At 38.8% G+C, this 22504-nt stretch overlaps 1 protein-coding gene across 2 annotated transcripts in view; it reads right to left on the bottom strand.

Annotated features, from left to right (window-relative positions):
• The window catches only part of SEC23IP (SEC23 interacting protein), a 36189-nt gene that overhangs the window by 5480 nt on the left and 8205 nt on the right, over window positions 1-22504 (bottom strand). Inside the window, exons 6-18 of one of the 2 annotated variants that reach the window (XM_081329102.1) lie at window positions 21636-21756; window positions 21160-21249; window positions 20337-20478; window positions 17799-18007; window positions 17414-17526; window positions 16556-16726; window positions 14483-14578; window positions 12103-12297; window positions 11587-11742; window positions 9342-9444; window positions 7103-7288; window positions 5579-5741; window positions 1981-2089 (exon numbers count right to left, since the gene is read on the bottom strand). In XM_081329102.1, coding sequence (XP_081185228.1) covers window positions 2008-2089; window positions 5579-5741; window positions 7103-7288; window positions 9342-9444; window positions 11587-11742; window positions 12103-12297; window positions 14483-14578; window positions 16556-16726; window positions 17414-17526; window positions 17799-18007; window positions 20337-20478; window positions 21160-21249; window positions 21636-21756 — 1827 coding nt within the window. In that variant the 3' untranslated portion in view covers window positions 1981-2007. The remainder of the gene's footprint in view (window positions 1-1980; window positions 2090-5578; window positions 5742-7102; window positions 7289-9341; window positions 9445-11586; window positions 11743-12102; window positions 12298-14482; window positions 14579-16555; window positions 16727-17413; window positions 17527-17798; window positions 18008-20336; window positions 20479-21159; window positions 21250-21635; window positions 21757-22504) is intronic. The other variant, XM_081329103.1, reaches the window with a different exon arrangement.

Below are 22504 nucleotides of genomic sequence, written 5' to 3'. Positions count from 1 at the left end.
ATTAACTGGTAAGGAGGAAATAAGGAAAAAAAATTAAAAAATTAGGGCTTTTCTAACATTTAAGGTCAGAAAAATTACCATAAAGTACCGTATATACTTGAGTATAAGCCGACTCGAGTATAAGCCGAGACCCCCAATTTCACCCCCAAAAACTGAAAAAAGTTGTTGACTCGAGAATAAGCCGATCCGCCGTTCTGCAAGCCTCCGCCGCCGGCGGAGGCTGGATCCGCGCTCTGCAAGCCTCTGCCGCCAGCAGAGGCTTGATCCGCCATTTTGCAAGCCTGAATACACAGGAATACCCTGTGTGGCCGCGGCTCTCGGGGAAGCCCTGGCTGTCCGCTTCCTCGCTCCACGCTGCCATTCGGGGCCCGCGCGTTCCCCGGGCAAATCGCGGCGCCCAGCAGGCGAGGAAACACGCCCGCTCCAGTCGCCCCCCCCTTCCCTCAGGAGACGCGAAGCAAGTGACCGCCCGGAGCTTACCGAGGACTTGCACGCGGCCGAGGCTTCGGTGCTTCCAGGATCGCGCGCACCTCTCCCAAGCCGCCGCCGTCCGGAGACCTGCCGAAGTTTGGGGAGGTTTGGGGAGGTGCGCGCGCACCTCCCCAAACCTCCCCAAACGTCGGCAGGTCTCCGGAACTCCGCGCCCTGCCTGCCTGCTTCTTTCCGCTGCGGAAAGAAGCAGACCTCCGCGCCCTGCCTGCCTGCTTCTTTCCGCTGCGGAAAGAAGCAGACCTCCGCGCCCTGCCTGCCTGCTTCTTTCCGCAGCGGAAAGAAGCAGACCTCCGCGCCCTGCCTGCCTGCTTCTTTCCGCTGCGGAAAGAAGCAGACCTCCGCGCCCTGCCTGCCTCTTTCCGCTGCGGAAAGAAGCAGACCTCCGCGCCCTGCCTGCCTGCTTCTTTCCGCAGCGGAAAGAAGCAGACCTCCGCGCCCTGCCTGCCTGCTTCTTTCCGCTGCGGAAAGAAGCAGACCTCCGCGCCCTGCCTGCCTGCTTCTTTCCGCAGCGGAAAGAAGCAGACCTCCGCGCCCTGCCTGCCTGCTTCTTTCCGCTGCGGAAAGAAGCAGACCTCCGCGCCCTGCCTGCCTGCTTCTTTCCGCTGCGGAAAGAAGCAGACCTCCGCGCCCTGCCTGCCTGCTTCTTTCCGCTGCGGAAAGCAGACCTCCGCGCCCTGCCTGCCTGCTTCTTTCCGCAGCGGAAAGAAGCAGACCTCCGCGCCCTGCCTGCCTGCTTCTTTCCGCAGCGGAAAGAAGCAGGCAGGCAGGGCACGGAGGTCCGGAGACCTGCCGACGTTTGGGGAGGTTTGGGGAGGTGCCCAAACCTCCCCAAACGTCGGCAGGTCTCCGGACCTCCGCGCCCTGCCTGCCTGCTTTCCGCAGCGGAAAGAAGCAGGCAGGCAGGGCGCGGAGGTCCGGAGACCTGCCGACGTTTGGGGAGGTGCCCAAACCTCCCCAAACGTCGGCAGGTCTCCGGACGGCGGTGGCTTGGGAGAGGTGCGCGCGATCCCGGAAGCACCAAAGCCTCGGCCGCGCACAAGTCCTCGGTAAGTTTTTTTGTTGACTGGAGTATAAGCCGAAGTGGAATTTTTCAGCCCAAAAAGTGGGCTGAAAAATTCGGCTTATACTCAAGTATATACGGTAATTCAAATCTTCCCAGGCGAATGTTCTAAAATGAAACACACACAGCTGGTCCTTGAATTACAACAGCAGTTGGGATCAGAACTTATGTTGCTTAGCAATGTGGTCATAGATCATATGACCCCATTGGTTCACGATGGCAGTCCCAGCATCTCCAGTTGTCTTCATAACATGATAACCCCTTATTCAGTGCCATCACCCCTTTGAATGGTTGCTGAAGGAATGGTTGTAACCCGAGTACTACCTGTACACAAAATGATATTTCAAGCATACTAGCACCTCTATACCAGGGGAATCTGAACTTTTTAGGGAATAATTTATGTTCCATTTATATGAGGTATTACTTACACACTTTGTATTACAGGTGTTTTGATATCAATGTTGTGGTTGTTCAGGATAAACATTCATAGTTCTATAGATTTCTTTTAGAAGAAGTAGAGAGGTATCTTCTGATTCCCTGCAGATTAAAAAAAACATGCTAATTTCCAGCAAATTGCCTAATTTGAGCAAGCTTATTCTATTCTCTAACGCAGAAGAGGCAAACACCAAACTACGCAAACTTGCCGATTGAAAAATTGTTATCCTGGTGCTTTTGATTGCTTTTCAAATTAATTTCTCCAACATGTCTCAAACACGTGTCTCTCCGTAATATAACATATTATAACATATAACATAGTTTATTTAGGTCATTTAACCCTTCAGCTATGCTTTTAACATCAACATGCAAAACACAGCATCTCAATCATCTTAACACATAATTAATTGACCTTTATTTACTCTATGATTTACATCTATATTTCTTCCAATTCTTGTATCTCTTTTCATTGCTCATTTTCTTTATTCCTTTAGACAACTTCTGATTTTAGACTTTATTCTATCATGATTTCAGGCTGTTTTTTTTAAAAAAAGATTGTATTGGTTTTTATAGGGTTGGGAATAGAGTGGAAGGATAAGTTTTGGGGTTGGGGTCAACGGGAGGATGGAATCAGGATTGGGGTAGGGGTTTCCCCCAATAAAATTTCCAATATTTGGCAAACAGCATATTGTCTAGGTAAGTATATATACATAACAATATAACAACAATAACAGGTCTAATGGTTAATAATAGTAAATATAGTTAATAATCATAAACAATATTAATTTTTCAATCCATAATCTTTTCCTTGGAAATATATAGTCAAAAATTATATATCACAATCATTTCTCTTTAATTCATTTTTCTAGCCATTGATAAAATCTATTCCAAGTTCTATAGTAAACCGAGTGTTCTTTCTCTTTAATCTCTAAAGTTAATCTATCCATTTCTGCACAATGTAGTATTTTCTTAATTACCGGTAGTACTTCTTCAGTCGGTAAATTTTCATTTTTCCAATATTGGGCAAATACAATTCTCACTGCTGTTAATACATGTAATATTAAATATCCAGCTTCCTTTTCATAGCTAGGTCCTATCATTCCTAACAAAAACAATTCTGGTTTAAATTCTATTTGTTCTGTTTCAGGCTCCGTTTTAATCTCCGCATGATTACACTTACAATGCCTCCTTTCAATCAATTGGTCTACAAGCATTCTATTGCCGGCAGCTCAAATTCCTCAGCAAATTAAACGTCTTTTAAATAACATCACATTAGCAGTTTCTAAGCTCTGCTACAATAGAAAAAAATGGCTTCTTGGATGTATTCTGTAATTTTTATTACTAAAATTCATCCTTATTTTACCTTTTTGATCAGGTGACATTTATAGCTTCAATTTGATTGTAATTCTAATTAACGGGTATTAATGCTGTCCTGAACAATATTACAAGGAAGAATCCACTGCTAATAAAACTGGGGACATATTGTTATTGCTGTTATATTATTAAAATTTACGTTCTATCTTTCTACTTCTTGGATCTAATATTCAGGTATAATCTGCCTGCCTAACATGCTCAAGCTTGGAGGAAGCGGTTAAGTAAGAGATAAGAGTGAATGGCCCTGCGAAATAGCCTCTTAGTAGCAACCCCCGTACTCTGAAACTCTGAATCCCAAAACCAGGAGAGGCCCCCCCGCCCCCCGATCATGCTAAAATTTAGAAGATTGTTAAAATGGCACTCTTTCACACAGGCACGTGGTGCATGAAAATGTAGTGGTAGAGAGTACTACTGAGATTTTAGTTGTGTTTCCCTTATTATTGTTTTTTTATATAATTGTAAGTTACCCATAATATTGTATGTGACATCCAATTGATTGTATGAATAAAATGCATTTGGAAGCAACGGTAAATAAATCCTTTTGCTCCTAATATCAAGCTTCTTAGCAAAAACAAAAACAAAATTTGATTCCAGAGAGAGAGAGAAACTATTTCTTACCAATAGAAAAAATATTGTTTGTCTACTACCTCAAGGTTTATTTTATTAATCAGTGAGGTATTTGACTTTAGCCTGTGTAAGAGCCTAGCAATTGTATAACTTATTAGTCGATACAATTTTCTTTAACCCAAGAGTGCCACCTTATGGAAATACTATCTAGCTGCCTTACAGCATAGACCAAGCAAAGGAAACTGGAACATTTCTGAAGCAAAATATAAGCAGGCAAACTCCCTACTTTTTTTTTCTTTAAAGGCATGTAAGAAAAATAAATGATGTTCTTTACAATCTCAGGATATAGTGATGGTGATCAACTTGGAAATTTTTAAAGCGTAGTAAACTAAACTCGTAAAGGATAAAATTGTTGGGACACTAAAGGAAAGAAGACCACTGATTTCATGTTTTCTCCCAGTAGATATCAGGCTAGCAAATGCTGTGGCAGAATATTTTATAAGAAATAGCTGGATGGTATATTTTATTAACGTACATCAAAAACAACATTGAGTTGTTGATTTACACACTTTTCTTTTTATTGTATAGGTAGGTCAAAGATCACAGTAAAGATGTTTGATTTGATTTCTGGTATTAATTCTTGCTTATCTAGATGTTGGTTACTGAAAAGGATGTGTACTGGTCTTTTTTTTTGTTTTCTCCTTAGCTTTTTACTCTCACTTTTTAATAGTGTATAAATTTGTTTTATATCTATATGCCTACTGGTGGCTGATTTGCCCAAATGACAAGCTTCCAAGAATTCCCTAGTATTTTGGATGTACAGTATTTTGGATGTACAGGCTTACAGTTTCTAGCTGTAGATGGTTTTATCCATATGTCATGCTTTTTTCTTCATACTCCCATCAATAGACACATACAGGTAAACCACATCTACATGCCATTGAAAAGAGGCAATAACAAGCTAAGAAAGAAACAAAAAGACCAGACCACATCCTCTCCAGCAACCAACATTCAGATAAGCAGGGATTAACACCAGAAAAGCAATCAAGCAGAAAACAACACCCCAATCAAGAAACTATCAAGGAGAAAACCATACCCCAACTAACAATGACAGGGAGCAGAACCCATACACATCAGCACTGATGCTGTTATCTAGGTAGCTAATAAAATATCTGCAGGGAAACAACCAAGCTCAGAGTGTATCAAAGACTCCACATGCAAAAAGGTGCTAGTGATATATGGCAATAGCAATAGCTTTACTGCTCCATAGTGCTTTACAGCACTTTCTGGGCAGTTTACGTCAGAATATTGCTCCCAACAATCTAGGTACTCATCTTACCAACCTCAGAAGGATAGAAGGCTGAGACAACCTTGAGCTAGTCAGGATCAAACTCCTGGCAATGGGCAGAGTCAACCTGTAATGCTGCATTCTAACCACTGCACTACCATGGCGCCTATATACAGATTTTATAAATACATTCTTTACTCGCTGAACTATGGTGTAGCAGTTTATACCTTTGCTGCAAATACTAAATGTAGAAGATAAAATACAGCTGAAAAATACAAGTTTTTTTAAAAAAGCCCAAAAGAGAGATATCTAAAGAAACAAAATTTTGCAGTACTGTTTGTTATAAAAAATTTAATTCTTACCAGTAGCACAAGTGACTCTGTAGAGCAAAAAGATACTCATTAAAACTTTCTATAGGTTTTTCTTGAAGAACATAATCAATACGACGGCCTCCATTTAGCGAACCAATTTTTATACTCAAATCTTCATCCTTTGAAAGTTCTGGACTTTCCACTATCTTTTCTGCTTCAGGGGAAAAATGAGTATGAAAAATACAATATAAGTTGAATCCTCATTTTGCTATTCTCTCTTTCTTTACTACAATATTTCATTATTAGGCCTATTTATAACACAAGTTACAATTTTTCTCCTGATACGTATATACTTCTGCGAATATATGCTAAGAAGAAAACAAATATCCGAGGGACTTTATTATACTGCATATTCAGAAACTTTCAGAAAACAATCTATCCTTTCGCACATGCTTACATGCAACATAATTTGCAGGATTTCCTAAACAGCACCCAGTGATGTGTGCAATAATTGATCTAAAGTGACCCAGTGTGTTTCAGTTTCAGGATAGATGCTTTCAATTAGGTGCTTCTTAAAGAGGCTGTTTTTCCTGGATTTGCATGGTAACCACTTAGGCTTTGAATATGCTTTATTTTAGTTAGTCCATAATGCAATAGGAATACTCATTTTACCTTGAAATTCACTGAAATTTAAAACCAGCAGCGGGTTATGAGAAGGCAGATAAAGAGGTGAGCGCTTCAAAGATAATGTCAAATTATATTTCATTGCAACAATAACTTCAGATTCTTTTTTTTCAATAGAAGTGCTTTAGTTTTTATCGTTTAGGAAAAGTTAAATAAAAGAAATTCAACACAGAGAGAATAAAACAGACAAACCTATTCTGTCTAGAAAGTCAATGTTTGATTACATCCAGGCAATTACAATGTTTTCATTTAGAGAACTTGTCCTGTTTGTCATGGTGTTTGATTAAACCAAGGCATATACAATGTGCAACATAAGGTTTCTACTAGAAGCAACCAGGTAGTCCTCAACTTACAGCCACATTTGGGACTTGGTTTACAACCATTTCAACTGTAGTCATTAAGTGAATTACTGTGACTGTTAAATAAATCACACAATCATTAAGCAAACCTGACTTCCCCAACTGTTTATCAGAAGCAGGTTGGGAAGGTCAGAGTTTGTGTTCACTGAACACAAGATGCTGCCACTGTCATAAATGTGAACCACTTGCCAAGCACCAAAATTGCAGTCACGTGCTTTTCAGAGATATTGTGACAGTTACAACTTGAAACATGGGTCGTAAGTCACTTTTTTCAAGGCCGTCATAACCTAAACTGTCATTAAACAAATGGTTGTAAAGTTGAGGACTACTTGTAACTTTTCTCCCTTCCAGGATAAAAATGAAAGTTTGCATACTGGAGAAACTAACAACAGTTTATCAAGTTTCAGAGTATGAGAGGTGAGTTACTGCCACGAGACTCTAGACTTCAATGCTGCAAGCAAAGAGACAGAGATACATTTCAGTTCTATCACTTGGAGCAGTTACTGAAAACCATATGCTTGTATCAAGTAACCTTCTGCCTCGTCTTTTTCCTCTTCTGCTTTAATCTGGTGGGCCACTTTCTCCAATTCTGCTTGGAGTTGAGAAGAAGAGGTATGGGCACGTGCAAATTCATTAAGGGTTTGCCAAGCACTTTTCAAAGAGCTGAGAAAGCCTTGTTTCAAGTCTGATCCCATTCGAGAGAGAGAATCTTTCAATTCTAATAAAAGAGAAAGATGAAAAATATATATATAAATTTGTTTCAACCACTGCAAGTTTAAAAAGCAATCACTTTGTTAAATACAAATGTTAAATAGTTCCCTAAAAGTAAATATAGAATACAGCTTCCATTAAATAACAACAAAAAATCTGTTCTGTTCTTTAGACAATCATTTATTGTTAGCTGTATTTAGACTGAACTGCTTTTCTGGTTCACTGTGACGGCTTTAAAAATATTTAAATTTATTAACCTGGTACAGGATCCTCCTGAATCAATCAATTGGCTTCATTTCTCATTTATATTAACAGTAGGGTTTTGGAATCCTTTGAATTCTTCATATGCAAAATAAATTAAATGAAGACTGAATCTGAAGTACTGCACAGCCCTAATTAATCTAAGCAGGCTCCTTAAAGATTGGACTCAAATCACTATATTTATTTATTAATCAAATGTATGTGGCTGTCCATCTCAGAGAAAGTGACTCTGGGCTTTACAACCCTTTTACTTAGCAACCAAAAGTCTATATCCAATTATTATTATTAACCAAGGACTACTTGTAGCTGCACTATACTAAACATATAATTGTAACCTTGAGTACTGACCACTGTTATTTTACTGTGAGTAAAAAACAATATTTTTATAAGATTCTTAATTTCAGAAGAGTACTGTAGATGAGGTTCCAAACCTTTCCAGGTCGGTAGCCCAGAGGAAAGGGAGGCAAATTTGTGCACACGCATGTGCAAATGGAGCCACATGCTCCCGCGCGGCACTCACAGCAGCACTCATGCCCGTGCACATGTGCAGTCACTAGCACCAACGTGCATGTGCAAAGAGGGCTGCTAACACCTGTGCAAATGGGGCTGCTAGCACCCACAGAAATGCGCAAACAGGATGCTAGTGCCCATGCAACTGCTAGCACAACGGGGGAATGCACGCACACATGTGCATGCACTGGCCAGCCACTGGCCAGCAGGCTATGGACCAGTAGTGGGCCATGGTCCACAGGTTGGGGACCCCTGCTGTAGATGTCCTAAAATGGTCCTCAAAAATCTGTGATATGTAGATATGGATCATTTTCCCTAATTAATTAAACAATCAATAAAAAACTACAGGTTTTTATTCATTGTTTAATTAGGTTTCTTTAGTTTTAGCACTTGTATGGAGAGCAGGTCACAGTTTAGGTCATATTTATGCAAAAATATTGAAACTTCCAAAGGATTCACAAAGCATCACTGTATTTCAGCTCTGCCTATTTCCTTTTATGCTTAGGCACCTACTAATGCTGCATAGATACATATGTATTTTACTACAGTTGCAATAAACTGTTTATATGACCACTTTAATTCTGCCCTATTTATTTTCTTGTTCATTCTCTACTTCAGACATGTCAAACACAAGGCCCGGGGGCCGGATGCGGCCCACGAAGTGGTTTCATGTGGCCTACGAAGCCATCCTGGAAACAGTGAGGGAATGGCCCCCTCTGCCTTGGCCCTGGCCCAGAGACCCTCCTTCTACCAGAGACCCTCAGATCTTTCCCACTCCTGCCCAGGCCCCCATAGGCACCCTTGATGCAAACGATGTAGAGCTGGCCACGCCCACCCAGTAGGCCATATGCACTCTAGCCACACCCACCCAGTATGCCACACCCACCCTGGCCACACCCACCCGGCCCCAAGGGCAACTGCAATGCTGATGCGGCCCTCAATGAAATTGAGTTTGACACCCCTGCTCTACTTCAACAACCCATTTCCTGCCTTCACACACTGTGATGTCAGGTTAAAGACACAGACTACAATGGCAGACACTTTTACAAATAGCAGCATTCCTTACCACTAGTCATTCCAAAATTACCAATGTGGAGAAAACAGCAGTTTGGAGGGAAAGCTTTATAAAATATTTTTCTCATACAACAATCAATTGCTACTGAAGGTTTTACATCTTGGTATGTTGTTGCTTTCTCTTTGCAAGCTTCTTCTTTTTCTGCTTTATAACATTCATACTAGCTTTATATTCAAGTCAGATATTAGAAAATATTTCAATACACTTTACTTACCAAGATGGAGTCTTTTCCTGCCCTTGTGGTGTGGAATGAGGACTGGTTTCACATCAAAATCAGAAATAATCATAGGTTCTACCCTGTATGCCACTGGATCAAGCTAAATAATAAAAAACACAACATAAATAATTTGAAATCTAACCATAAAACACATTACTTATAGAACTGCACAACTAGTTTCACACAAAAAGACTGGATTGGTTTCAGTCCAACATAGAATACATAGTTGGGAAAGAAAGCACATGCAAAAGCTTGCAGATGCATTATCTAAAATCACGTATTATCCTTAACAAAGCTTTTCTATTTCTATTCGTTCACATGTTCTTTATTTGCAGATTTGATTTATTTGCAAACACATCATGATGCATGAGGTCATGTATAATTAGCATATTGATAAACAAATAATAAAATATCAGGTCTTAAACATTCAATACTCAGTTATGCTACAGAATAGCCTACTCAGTTTAGGAAGGAAATCACACATACAATGGTTCCAGTGTACAAACAGAATACTACACAGAGTACTACACCTTTTTTCAGTGTTTAAGAAATGCCTCTATAATAATTAAGACAGTAAATCCTAATAATATGTATATTGTTAAATGGAATACAGAAATACATCCTCTGTTCATGCTTACAAGAGACCTAAAGTTTTGATCTGTAATTTCAGAAAACTAGAATAGGAAGATAAAATAGATCTTGGTCATTTGAAAAACAGAAGGCAGCCACTCCTTAGCAACAAACAGAGAACAATAACAAAATATTCTGAGATATTAATAGTAATAGCACCACTGCATTCTAACCACTGTGCCACCATGACTTTTTTTCACATACCCCCAACTAACACAAACAAACTTATTCGCCCCAAAATACTTAATAAATCAAAATGTAGATAATCCAGTGTAGAAATACATGTGGTCCTTGACTTACGACCACAATTGGGATATGAATTTCTGTTGTTAAGCAAGGTGGCTGTTAAGTGAGTCACATCCAATTCTACAATCTTTTTTGCAATGGTTGTTAAACACATCACTGCCGCTGTTAAATGAAACAGGCGGCCATTAAGTAAATTTGGTTTCCCCCATTGAATTTTGCTTGCTGGAAAATGGCTGGGAAGGTCACAAACGGCGGTCACACGATCCTGGGACACTTCAACCGTTGTAAATACATATCAGTTTCCCAAGCACACAAGTTTTTAATCAAGTGATTATGGGGATGCTATAAAGGTTGTGGTTGTAAGGAGCAATCATAAGTCATTTTTTTCAGTGCCTGTAACTTTGAATTGGTAACTAAACAAATAAGTTAAGGACTTGTTGTTGCTGTTGTTAGCTGCGAAGTCGTGTCCGACCCATCGCGACCCTATGGACAACGTTCCTCCAGGTCTTCCTGTCCTCTACCATCTTCTGGAGTCCATTTAAGCTCACGCCTACTGCTTCAGTGACTCCATCCATCCACCTCATTCTCTGTCGTCCCCTTCTTCTCTTGCCCTCAATCTTTCCCAGCATGAGGCTCTTCTCCAGTGAGTCCTTCCTTCTCATTAGGTGGCCAAAGTATTTGAGTTTTAGCTTCAGGATCTGGCCTTCTAAAGAGCAGTCAGGGTTGATCTCCTCTAGGACTGACCGGTTTGATCGCCTTGCAGTCCAAGGGACTTGCAGGAGTCTTCTCCAGCACCACAGTTCAAAGGCCTCAATTCTTTGGCGCTCAGCCTTTCTTATGGTCCAACTTTCACTGCCATACATTGCAACTGGGAAAACCATAGCCTTGACTATTGACACTTTTGTTGGCAGGGTGATGTCTCTGCTTTTTAGTGTAGTGTATAGATTTGCCATGGCTTTCCTCCCAAGGAGCAAGCGTCTTTTAATTTCTTGGCTACAGTCCCCATCTGCAGTGATCTTGGAGCCCAGGAAAATAAAATCTGTCACTACCTCCATTTCTTCCCCATCTATTTGCCAGGAATTGAGAGGGCCAGATGCCATGATCTTGGTTTTCTTAATGTTAAGTTTCAACCCAACTTTTGCACTCTCCTTCTTCACCCGCAACAAGAGGCTCAAGGACTACCTGTGTAATATCCTGACAACTCAGGATTTCAAATATTCAATTTAAAAATATAAAATAAATATGTCAGAAATTAATGCCATGCAAGTTAATTTTCTTAGTTTTCAAAAAGTTACACTTAGAATGTAAACAGGTAAGATACAATATTACTTTCATCAAATATAATTGAAAACCTGTTCTCACTAACCGGATGATATATGTTAAAAAATCCCTTGCAGGTTGGCAGCCTGTAGCTTTCATCTATTTTTTCCACTCCTCTAACAGTGAGAAATACACCAATTGGAGAACCCAAAGCAAAGAAAATTTCTGGTTCAAAATCAAGTGTGTTGTATACCACAGACACCTGCAAGACAAAAAGTATTTTTTTAAAAAGAAAAGAAATTAATAATCTGCTTGTATGTCAACCACTTCACTTTCAGCCTATTACATGTATTCCCAGACTGGACATAAGAAAGTTGATTTTGGAAACAGCAAAGTGCAAAATGCTTCTCACTGAAACAGTTTTATGTGAAATTGATGCTGTACGAGTAGGTTCACAACAAAGCATGTGCACATTATATCATCTGTACCCCAGCCTCTGAGGAATATTTTATGTTTCAGTTTATTCTTTAATACACAATTCCTTATCTGCAACTGCATAGGCTATGCAGGAAAAACTGTGGTCCAAAAGGAGACAATTATACCAGTTGGAAACAAATCGTACCTGGCCTGTTCCCACTTCAAAAAATTCATAGTCTACGTGTGCAGATGAAACAGATGCTCCAAATGGGCGTTTTCGTTTGGATGCCTCCTGAGGAATGGCAGGTTCCGAAGATGCAGTAGCCGAAGAAAACTTAACTGTCTGAGCAACTTGTTCTTCCATTGCAGCCTTTTTCTCTAGCAATGCCTTCTTTTGTTCCTATTGAAATCAAGATTTTTAAAAACTGAAGAATGAAAGAGTTTACTATTACACAAATATGGGCATTTGTATTTGTATATACACACACATGCACGCACACACTTCAACTAAGTAATAAAAACAAAATTATCAGACAAATCTCTTTTAACATTACAAAACAAATTAAATCCAGTCAACAAATTGGATCTTAATATCGACATCATATCACATGGGAACTTAACATTCTTCAGATTCCCTTAGCATATTAACATTGAAAGAACATTCTAATGCATATTCAGAGTAAACAGGCAACCTACTGTACATTTTTTTTTAAAAAATCACATATAATCCTATATTTCCTCCTAGCAGTCTGGACAGGAACCAGTTAATCCAAAGGACAAAACTCTTCTGAAGACTCTCAAAGCACTGATTAGTAGTACTTACTTGAAAGTTACAACAAAAGAATTCCAGCAAGTTTTTTTTTACTTTCAAACAAGGCACCAATATAAGATTTATGGCAGCCAAACTCTCTTTGTTCTTGTGGTCTTACAGAAGAATGGACACTTTAGTGCAGTGATGGCAAACCTTTTAGAGACCAATTGCCCAAACTGCAACCCAAAACCCACTTATGTATTATCAGGTGCCGGGTGGGTATGGCCCATTGGCTGGGTGTGGCCAATTGGGTGGGTGTGGCCCATTGGGTGGGCGTGGCTGCGGTGGTAACGGCAGACTGGGTCGGACTAAAACGTTCAATCAATCAATTCCAACTTTGCAAGATCTTTTTTTTCCCCATAAGAAGTTGAAATTGATTGATTGATTGAACCTTTATCAGTTCATTGTTTTGGTAATACTTATTGCCAAATGTGAGAAGCAAGTCTCATGCTATCCGTGCATTTGATGAGGTTCCAGATTGTGGTTAGATGCCCAGGAATACAGAGCATGGCAAAGCAATGACAATAAACATGTCTCCTTCGAGAAGAGGACAGCAGTGGCCCAATTAAGCTATACTAGCACCTGGATCTACAACATAGACCCTTTCTTCTTCATTGGAAACAATTATCTACCTCCACATCTGCATTTGGATAGTAGGTTTGACATTAGGACCAACTAGTGAAATTCTCTGCTGCTAGATCCTTGGATTGTTAATAAAAAATCGTATCTCCACCTCTGCCATTCTCTTGGTGATGATTGCTGATGATTCAAGTTTCAAACAAGTATTCTCTAAATAATTATTTTTCCCAATTCTCAAATACATTCAGGAAGTTTAGAGTCCACAGGCCTTTTGTCATTTCTATTTACATTTCTTATAATTCCCCTTTAAACTTTTCTAGAATCCTTTTGCTTTGCTGTAGAGTTCATATCTGCATTATTGATTTTCAGTCTGATAGTAAAATTCTGCTGCAAAACTCTTTTCTTTCTGACTCAAATTGCACAAGAATACCCCTTGGTTAATTTTTTTTAGTTTTGCAAATTGTGTATCAATCATCTTCTTCTCCAGGTCAGCTTCATCCCATTCCATTGTTAAAAGTTGAACTACCTTTTCTTCAGGATCCTCTGGAACTGCTCAAAATATCAGGTAGAATTCTTTTTTATTTTTATTTTTAATTTTAGGAAAGCCAAATTGTTTAAGTTCTTTTTCATCTGTTCATTATTTCTGTTTTACTTGCTAAAATTTCCACTTTGTCATTAATTTGTTTAATTTCTCTCCTAAGATGCCCCATGGAATGTTCATTTTTCCCCATTTATTCAAATGTTTTCTATAATATTGCTGGCTAATTCCTTTTTCTACCAGTTGATCTAAAAAACCTCTCCTTGCCTCATTTTGCTTTGCTTTGATGGATTACTTATAATCCAAAAGTAAAATTACAAAGATGAAGGTAAATAGCAGGCTTCTCTTTTCTTTCCTACTGTCATTCTCTCTTTATCTTTAAAGCTTTAAGTCTTCTGCAGCTTTCCACTTAGCCACTACCCCAAACTGGCACTCAGGGTTACAAATACAAAAATTGTACTAGGAACTGAATGTTAAATATTGTTCATAATACTTGGACAAAAGGGTGTTTCTTCCACATCTAGGGTCAGTAAAATATGTTATCGCCCTGCTCATTTTGTATTTCATCACATTTCTGTGATGAAATGTCAACACTCAAGCAGAAACAAAGACAGATTCAGTGAGATTGCTTCCCAAAGCAAAACTATTGATTCCCACCTGTTTGGCTGCTTTGTCTTTTACAAAGTTTGCTATCTTCTTCCGAGGCCCAAGAGGTATTCCCATTTCTTTCAGGTCATCAACTGTACACAACAACTTTCAAAATAAAATGAGGGAAATCAAATTTTGCTTTTTTTTTTCTTTTAATACAAATACATTACCCTACAGCTGGTTAGTATAAACATTTTAGTAGTATAGGTAGTCCTTGATTTACAACAGTTCGTTTAGTCACGATTTGAAGTTACAACAGCACTGAAAAAAGCGAGTTATGGCCGTTTTCACCCCTATGACTGTTATAGCATCCCCTTGGTCACATGATCAAAATTCAAATACTTGGCAACTGACTTGTATTTATGATGGTTGCAGTGGCCTGGGGTCATAACCTTTTGCAAACTTCTGACAAATCTGACAAGCAAAGTCAACGGCAAAGCCAGATTATAACAACCATGTTACTAAATTAACAACTGCAGTGGTTCACTTAACAACTGTGGCAAGAAATGTTGTAAAATGAGGCAAAGCTTACTTAACAAATGTCTCACTTAACAACATAAATTTTCGGCTCAATTGTAGTCGCTAGTCAAGAACTCATCAATGTGTTGCTGACAATTACCATGAATCCTGGGAGGCAAATCATGATACTTCAGTATAAATAAGTCTGTGTAATTGAAAGAACAGCTATTTCCCCACATTTATCCTTGTTTTGTAGATTGAAAGCCATAGGAGCCAGAGCTCAAAATACATGTTAAAAACCAATACTATAAACCTAGAGTATGTATCTATTACTCCCCAAATGTCATCACAGAGAAATCCCAAGTAAAGTAGTTTTATCGTGACCAATAAATCGTACTCATTCAGCTACTAGTGAGATAGCAATATAGCTGCAGCAGTTATCTTGTTGTTTTAATTTTAGTTTTTAATTTGTTTCATATCCGGAAACTAAGCTTTTATGTTTCTACATCCTCTCAACTCTGAAGGAACAAGTTACTATTTTGAAAAAACTCAATGATTTAAAACAAGTTCTTTCCAATCTCAAGAGTTTAATTTGGATAATTTAACTCAACGAGTGGCAATGACAATAGATAATTCATTTCTCTGTTTCATCTTGCCAGGATACTGGCCCCTAACTTACCAGTAAACATCTTATACCAGTTGCAGCTCAACTCTTTCTCAAATCCCTGGCCGCTGATCATGAAATTTCAATGAGTATATCCTACTTCCTGTTCAACTCTCACCAAAGGAAAAGCTACAGATTCTGTTGACCTAAACAATATTCATTCCAATGACTTCTTCATGCACTAAAGAATGTACTCCCAAGTTTTCTAATTAAAGCATATAGTCTTTGGGGATCAGTTCAACTTCAATCATTGGCTTGTCCTTCAGTCACAAGAGCTATGGCCTTCACTAGGTCAACATCAATGCCAACTCCAGCAAATGACATTTGGCAACATATGGCTGCTCTCATGGAGTACTGTTGGTTAGATGCCAAATATCAGGATCCTAGCTTTCATTAGTATTTTGGAACAATATGAAATCCTTTTTCACAGGAAGCCAACCTCCTCCCTCCCAAAAAAACATGAAATTGTAAAACTAAAAAATTAGACAGCTGCTTTCTGTTAATAACACATACCCTGAAGTGTGGTGATGCCCCCAATGAGAAATGTGTACACTTCTATATTTTGTGCAAGTGTTTCTTGTCTTTTTTATTCACTAGAACTGGCAATTGAACTGAAAAGCACACGTGTAAATTTGTCATTAATTAACCTATGACAACTTCTGTGCAAACCCTGAAATAATACTTATTCTTCTCAGGGATTTATCATTTTTGAGCTATCCTAAAAATATTTTCAGAGGGTGTAAATATCTCAGGCATTGAATGATCAAGAGGAAGTGGGGAGGGGCGGTAATGACCTCATGTTCACTAACATTATATTGCTACATATTAATGCATGCTTATAAATTCCTCCAGATTAACAGTGATTCCTGGCTCAACAGATACTTCAGGATGTGCATAAAACGGGAATGAAGTTGTTTTGAATTCAAACAAGCCATCTTATTTTTGAATTTTTACTATACCAGAGATTCCATGTCAATCTTCTCCTGTTCAAAAGTACTGATATACTCTGACAAACTAAGCATTTCCAAAGTTCTTTGCAAGGTTGGAATATCATCCTCCTCATCATGATCCTCATGTTCATCATTTAAATGAGAAAGCAGACCACCAGCAGAATTAGAATTCAATGACCCCTTGAAATGGAAAAAAAAATCTGCATTAGGTTACAAAATTTAAAACCAAAGAAAAGTCAAAATAAGTAAGTTTCACTAATGAATGTGGATAACTCAAAAATAAATCTCGTAGAGTGAATGTATGCATGTTTGGTGCTCACTTCAATCCACCATCACAAAAAGAAGCCGAGTCTAGATTGCAGAATATCTAGTTTGGATCTAAAAAACATCAGGATTAAGTACTAATTAGAATTAACTCTCAAAGGCATAAAGGAGCAAAAAAAATCACACAGAAGAAAATATATATTCTGCAATAGCCTCTAATGACAATACAGCTATTTATGACAGAACTTTTTAACAATAAAAGCTAAGATTCTAAATAAAAATATGGACAGAGGACCTGGTTACTTAGCATACACCATGTATGCATACGATGGCATATAGAAAATGTTTTCCTTTGATTAATGCAGTGTAACCATCCAGTGTAACTGATCATTGTAACTGATCATTTATGACAGAAAAGGATCCTAATTGTTAAAAAATAATTCATGTACACTTGAAAGAAGACATTCAGTGAATTATGGTAGCAGAACTGTTTAATTTGATTAGGCTACATATTTCTAATGTTCTGAATATTGCACTGATCATTTGAATTTTTTTTTACTAATCACACAAATATTAAAGAAGATTGTTTAGTAAACAAAATACCTGCTGGTCATCTGTCACTTCTTTCACAGCACCATTGGAAGCAACAGTAGTAGAATTAACTGCAGATGTCCAATCTTTTTGATTGGACAGTATGTCAAATAGAACCAAAGATCCTAGGAGATACAAACTCTATTGTTAGAAATAGAATTTTGAGATATCTAAATAGTCTGGGTTTAAACAGTAATTACACACTGATGTCTTAGATACGTTTCCCAACCTTTCCTTTACCTAACAAAATAGAGATATTCACAATGTCAGAATACTAGAGACGTTTCTAGGATAAAAATATAACTACAACTAAAAAAACCATTTAGACAACTGTTCTCAAGAATTATGCAATAAAATGTTATATTGAACTAATCATCATATTAAACCATTGCATTACCTAAACTGTGGCCAGAAACAGAGATTCCTCCTTTAAAATCAGGGTTTCTGCTCATGAATAGTGCATAAAGATGGTTCATCTCTACTGTTACTTTATCCACAACCGTTTGGCAGTAAGTGGGACTATTGTAAAACAGGATATCAAGTAGAGTTTCATTGGTGAAGTGACGGAGGCGTCCAATAGTTGGCAATGTTATCTTTTTAATATTCCTTGAAATACACAATTACACAGATTATTAAAAAGTAATTTCAAATAAATTTCACTAAACAAAGAAATCTTGAGAGTAAAAATTGCCAAAGTAGTTTTCACAAATCATTTTTCAAATCTATAAAGCAACCGTGGTCATTATGCTTCTCTACTCCATAATAGCCTTGGCCAAATTTAACAGATCATCTGGGAAAAAGAGGTCTATTATTCATGATACTCTGTTAAACTGAAAGTTACACCATCATAGAGATTAACTTCATTCGTTTGATGATATCATTACTTAAGTTGACACAAATTTGGTCTGTTGTATCAAGGTTGAATAAACTGTTTCACTTTGTGTGAGCCTAATTAGTGATGTTGTATTCAATAACCCATGGTTAGGCAAACCATGAGTGCAGTATGTGATCCACCAGTTTGGTCTAGTGCACGGGTTGGCAACCCACGGCTCCGGAGCCGCATGCGGCTCTTTAAGCCGTCTCCTGCGGCTCCCAGTCGCCCGGTGCGCGCGCACCTCTCCGAACGGGCAGTGGTGCCACCCGTTTGGAAAGCTGCCGCGGCCCGTTTGCAGAGCTGCCGCCTTTCTCCGAAGGCGGTAGCTCTGCAAACGGGCCGCGGCAGCTTTCCAAACTGGTGGCAGGTTTACAAACAGGAGGCGCCGCCGCCCATTAGGGCGGAGGTGCGCATGCACCTCTCCAAAGGTTTGGAGAGCTGCACGCGCACCTCTCGGAACGGGTGGTGGTGCCGCCCATTTGGAAATCTGCTGCGGCCCATTGGCAGAGCTACCGCCTTCCTCCGAAGGCGGCAGGTCTGCAAACTGGCCGTGGCAGCTTTCCAAATCGGCGACGGCAGGTCTGCAAATGGGTGGCACAGCTGCCCGTTCGAGCGGAGGTGCGCGCACACCTCTCCAAAGGTTTGGACAGCTGTGGACGTGCCGCCGCCCGTTTGGAAAGCTGCCACGGCCAGTTTGCAGACCTGCCGCCTTCAGGTGGTGCCGCCGCCCATTCGGACAGTGGGAAGGTTTGGAGAGCTGTGCGCGCACCTCTCCGAATGGACAGCAGTTTGGAGGTCCCGGGGCTGGCTTCGGCGGCGCCCAGGCTGAAGGCGGCACCGCAACCCAGCGCCCGTCACCAGGGAGACCCGTCACTGCCGCCGTGCAGGTGCCTCCCGTTTTGCGCATGCGCAAAACGTTTTGTGTTTTTTGTCCATGCACGTGCATGGATGCACACGCGCGGCTCCCCCTTTTTTGTGTGTATGATGGAACTGGTTCCCAGTGGCTCTTTTGCTTTTTTAGGTTGCCGACCCCTGGTCTAGTGGCTAAGGCTGCAAGTTAGAAACTGGGATACTGTGAATTCTAGTCCCACTTTAGGCAAGAAAGCCGGCTAGGTGATTTTGGCCAGTCACTCTCTCTCAACCTAATCCATCTTCATGGGATTGCTGTTATGAGGAAAATAGGACAAAGGGGTATTATTTCATTTTCAGTTATTTATAAAAATAATAAAGGTGGAGCAGGAAGGAAGGAAGGAAGGAAGGAAGGAAGGAAGGAAGGAAGGAAGGAAGGAAGGAAGGAAGGAAGGAAGGAAGGGAAGGAAGGGAAGGAACGAACCTAATCAATATACCAGACAGGAACAGATCTGTTCCCTTCATACACCATAAAGATCATTAAAGATCCTGCAATTTATAACATGGGCGATATGTTAAACATAGTGATATGAAGTATGCCACAGTATACATATCACTTTGTCGTACCACACTTTGCACCTTCATGATCTCAGATGAATTATTTAAAAAAACTTAATTAGTGCAATAGTCATTTAGCTCTGTTATCCTAGAATGACTGGTTCAGATATTAAAGGAATTACACTGGTTGCATTCAAATATTAAAATTAGCAATTATTTAGTATGGCAAGAACAAGAGTTATTAAATCTGTTTTCTATTTTACCCATCCCTGTGCAAACTCTAAACTATGATCAGCCTTAAACACAGTTGGTTGAATCAAGTTAATTTCAAAACTCTGGTATTAATTTAACCTATTTCAGACAAATCAGTACAATAAAATGCAATTGCGAAAAATGGAATAAAATGCTAGGGAAAATCAATATTTTTTTTATTCTAAAGAAACATTTAGTATAGGTTCTCAGAATATGATAACTTATTCATGGGTAACAACATTTAGCAATTCTAAACTAAAAAAAATCACAAAAAGTATACACTTAAAAGTCACAACTGATCAACTTTGAGATACTAATCAATGATCAAAGAACAACTCTACTTTGTTAAAACATATTACAAACTGATTGGATGAGAGTGATATGTGAGTACTGTAGACCTACCTATCCACCCCTGTTGCATCTCCATGCAAAGCATTGTGCCAATGAACTGGCAGGAATTCGACTCTACTCACTTTATGTTCTTCTATCGATTTCCTAAAATGTGTTTGCAGCAATTTCAGGGACACTGTCCGAAAGTCATCAACTTTTTAAAAAGGGAGAAAAGGAACAATGGTGTCATACGATTAATATCAAATGTTATAGTAATTATGCGCATATTGACTGTAACAGAATTTCTAATTTCTGAAAATAAATATTTTCTAGACTAAACTCTGCAGGTGGATTTGTAAAAGCATAACTAAAATTTTGAATATACTCCACATATTTTCACTTTAAAACCCCAGCAAGTTCTAGAGTGTTCACCTTCCAAGCCATTAAATATATGTATGTAGTTGACTTGGATAAAGCATCAGAAGCAATTTACCACCTTTCACGTCTCCCAATGAGAAAGCTTGAGTTCTAAATATTATCAACAATAATAGTTCATAATTCTGTTTTCTTTCACTAATAGCTTTTAAAGCTAATATATCATTTATTTGAACACCTTTTAAGAGGATTATCCCTTTGGAGCAGTTTATTCTTTCCATTATCTTCTTAACCACATTGAAATTAGTTTGTATGTTTATATTTCTGATGCAGTAACTGTTGTGATTTTAAATCCAATTTAAAGACCGGCCTAAATGCTTTAGTGTATGAGACTAAGTGCCTTCACAAACAACTCTAAATAAAGGTCTAAGAACAACTACATAGTAAGGTAGTAGCTGAAAAAAGGAACAAGCAAATATGCTTCATATGCATTTCTCCATCCATACTCAAATAATCCTACCACATTCAACAATGCTTCTGAAGCGCAGATCACAGACTGGGCCAATTCCATGGACCATAAATACCAAATGATCTATTTGAGACACTTCACCTATAAAAATAACAATAAATACCATCAGTTACATTCATAAATACATACAAGGCAAACTTTGCAATTTAAATATCTCTATATATCTCTATATAGTTGCAATATTTTTCTACTCAACTTTGAAGGCATTTTAAGGCATTCCTTAACTTGTGGTCTCAAAATGAGGCAATAGCCTCTCAGGCATCTCTGGATAAATATCACATATCCAGAGGAAAAGTGTTTCTATCTATTCCGGAAAGCAACCTTACTCATTCCCAACATCTGTACAGTCAACATTCAGAAGCTTGGTGGGAGTCAATATATTCTTTAGCCAAAATACATTTATCATCCTGACATGTGAGGAGAAAACAAGTAGGGGAACATTTTATATGAAATCCTATACAACTTACCATCTGGAATATCCTCATGATCATCATCAATTCCACGTTTAACTACTCTTGGTCTCGTCTGATCGTCTTGCGTGGTGCCCCATTCATCTGGTATTGAAGAAGGCTGAAACTGAACTATAACCTGAGATAAAATCAATGTATCACATTTATACATAATTTAACATATTGCAATTTTATGCAATAACATATATACTATAGCTTAGGTGCATTAAATTCATGGATACAACTATTTTTTTCACCAAGAAAAAAAATGGCATGATTGTTCACCATATGGTAGACAAAAATTAAGTTTATATTTATTACAATTTCCATTTAAAAGATTCTCAACACCTGAAATAATGATTTGTGACAGCACATTATTCAAAATGTTAAACTGCATTGTTGGAAAGAAACATTTAATATGCCTCCTAATATCAGATTATGTTGGATATGATCTAAATCCATTGGCGATATCCATTTTGCTGCCCAAATTGATGTAGACCTAACCTTAAGTGGATTTTCCTCCCAATGGGATTTTCCCATGTATTTTACTAAGAAATATAGATAACGCATGTGTCAAGTTTCCGACATATGGGCTTTTCAAGTGACTCTGAGAATTTCAGAATTCAGCACTCTCCTAAGCATACCGACGCAGTACAAATCCATTAGAAATGTCCATTTTGATATCTGAATTTATGAAGACCTAACCCTAACCTTAGGTGGATTTGTCCTCTCAATGGGATTTTCCCATGTATTTTACCGTAGATAATGCCAGCTCGAAAAGTCAGCATGATCCTAAGCATACCAACGAACTACAAATCCATTGGAGATGTCCATTTTGCTATCTAAATTTGTGGAGACCTAACTCTAACCCTAAGTGTATTTGCCCA

The sequence above is a fragment of the Vipera berus genome (genome assembly GCF_964194415.1).
Source record: "Vipera berus genome assembly, chromosome: 5".
In the NCBI taxonomy this organism is placed as follows: domain Eukaryota; kingdom Metazoa; phylum Chordata; class Lepidosauria; order Squamata; family Viperidae; genus Vipera; species Vipera berus.
This window is presented reverse-complemented; position numbering and strand designations above follow the sequence as displayed.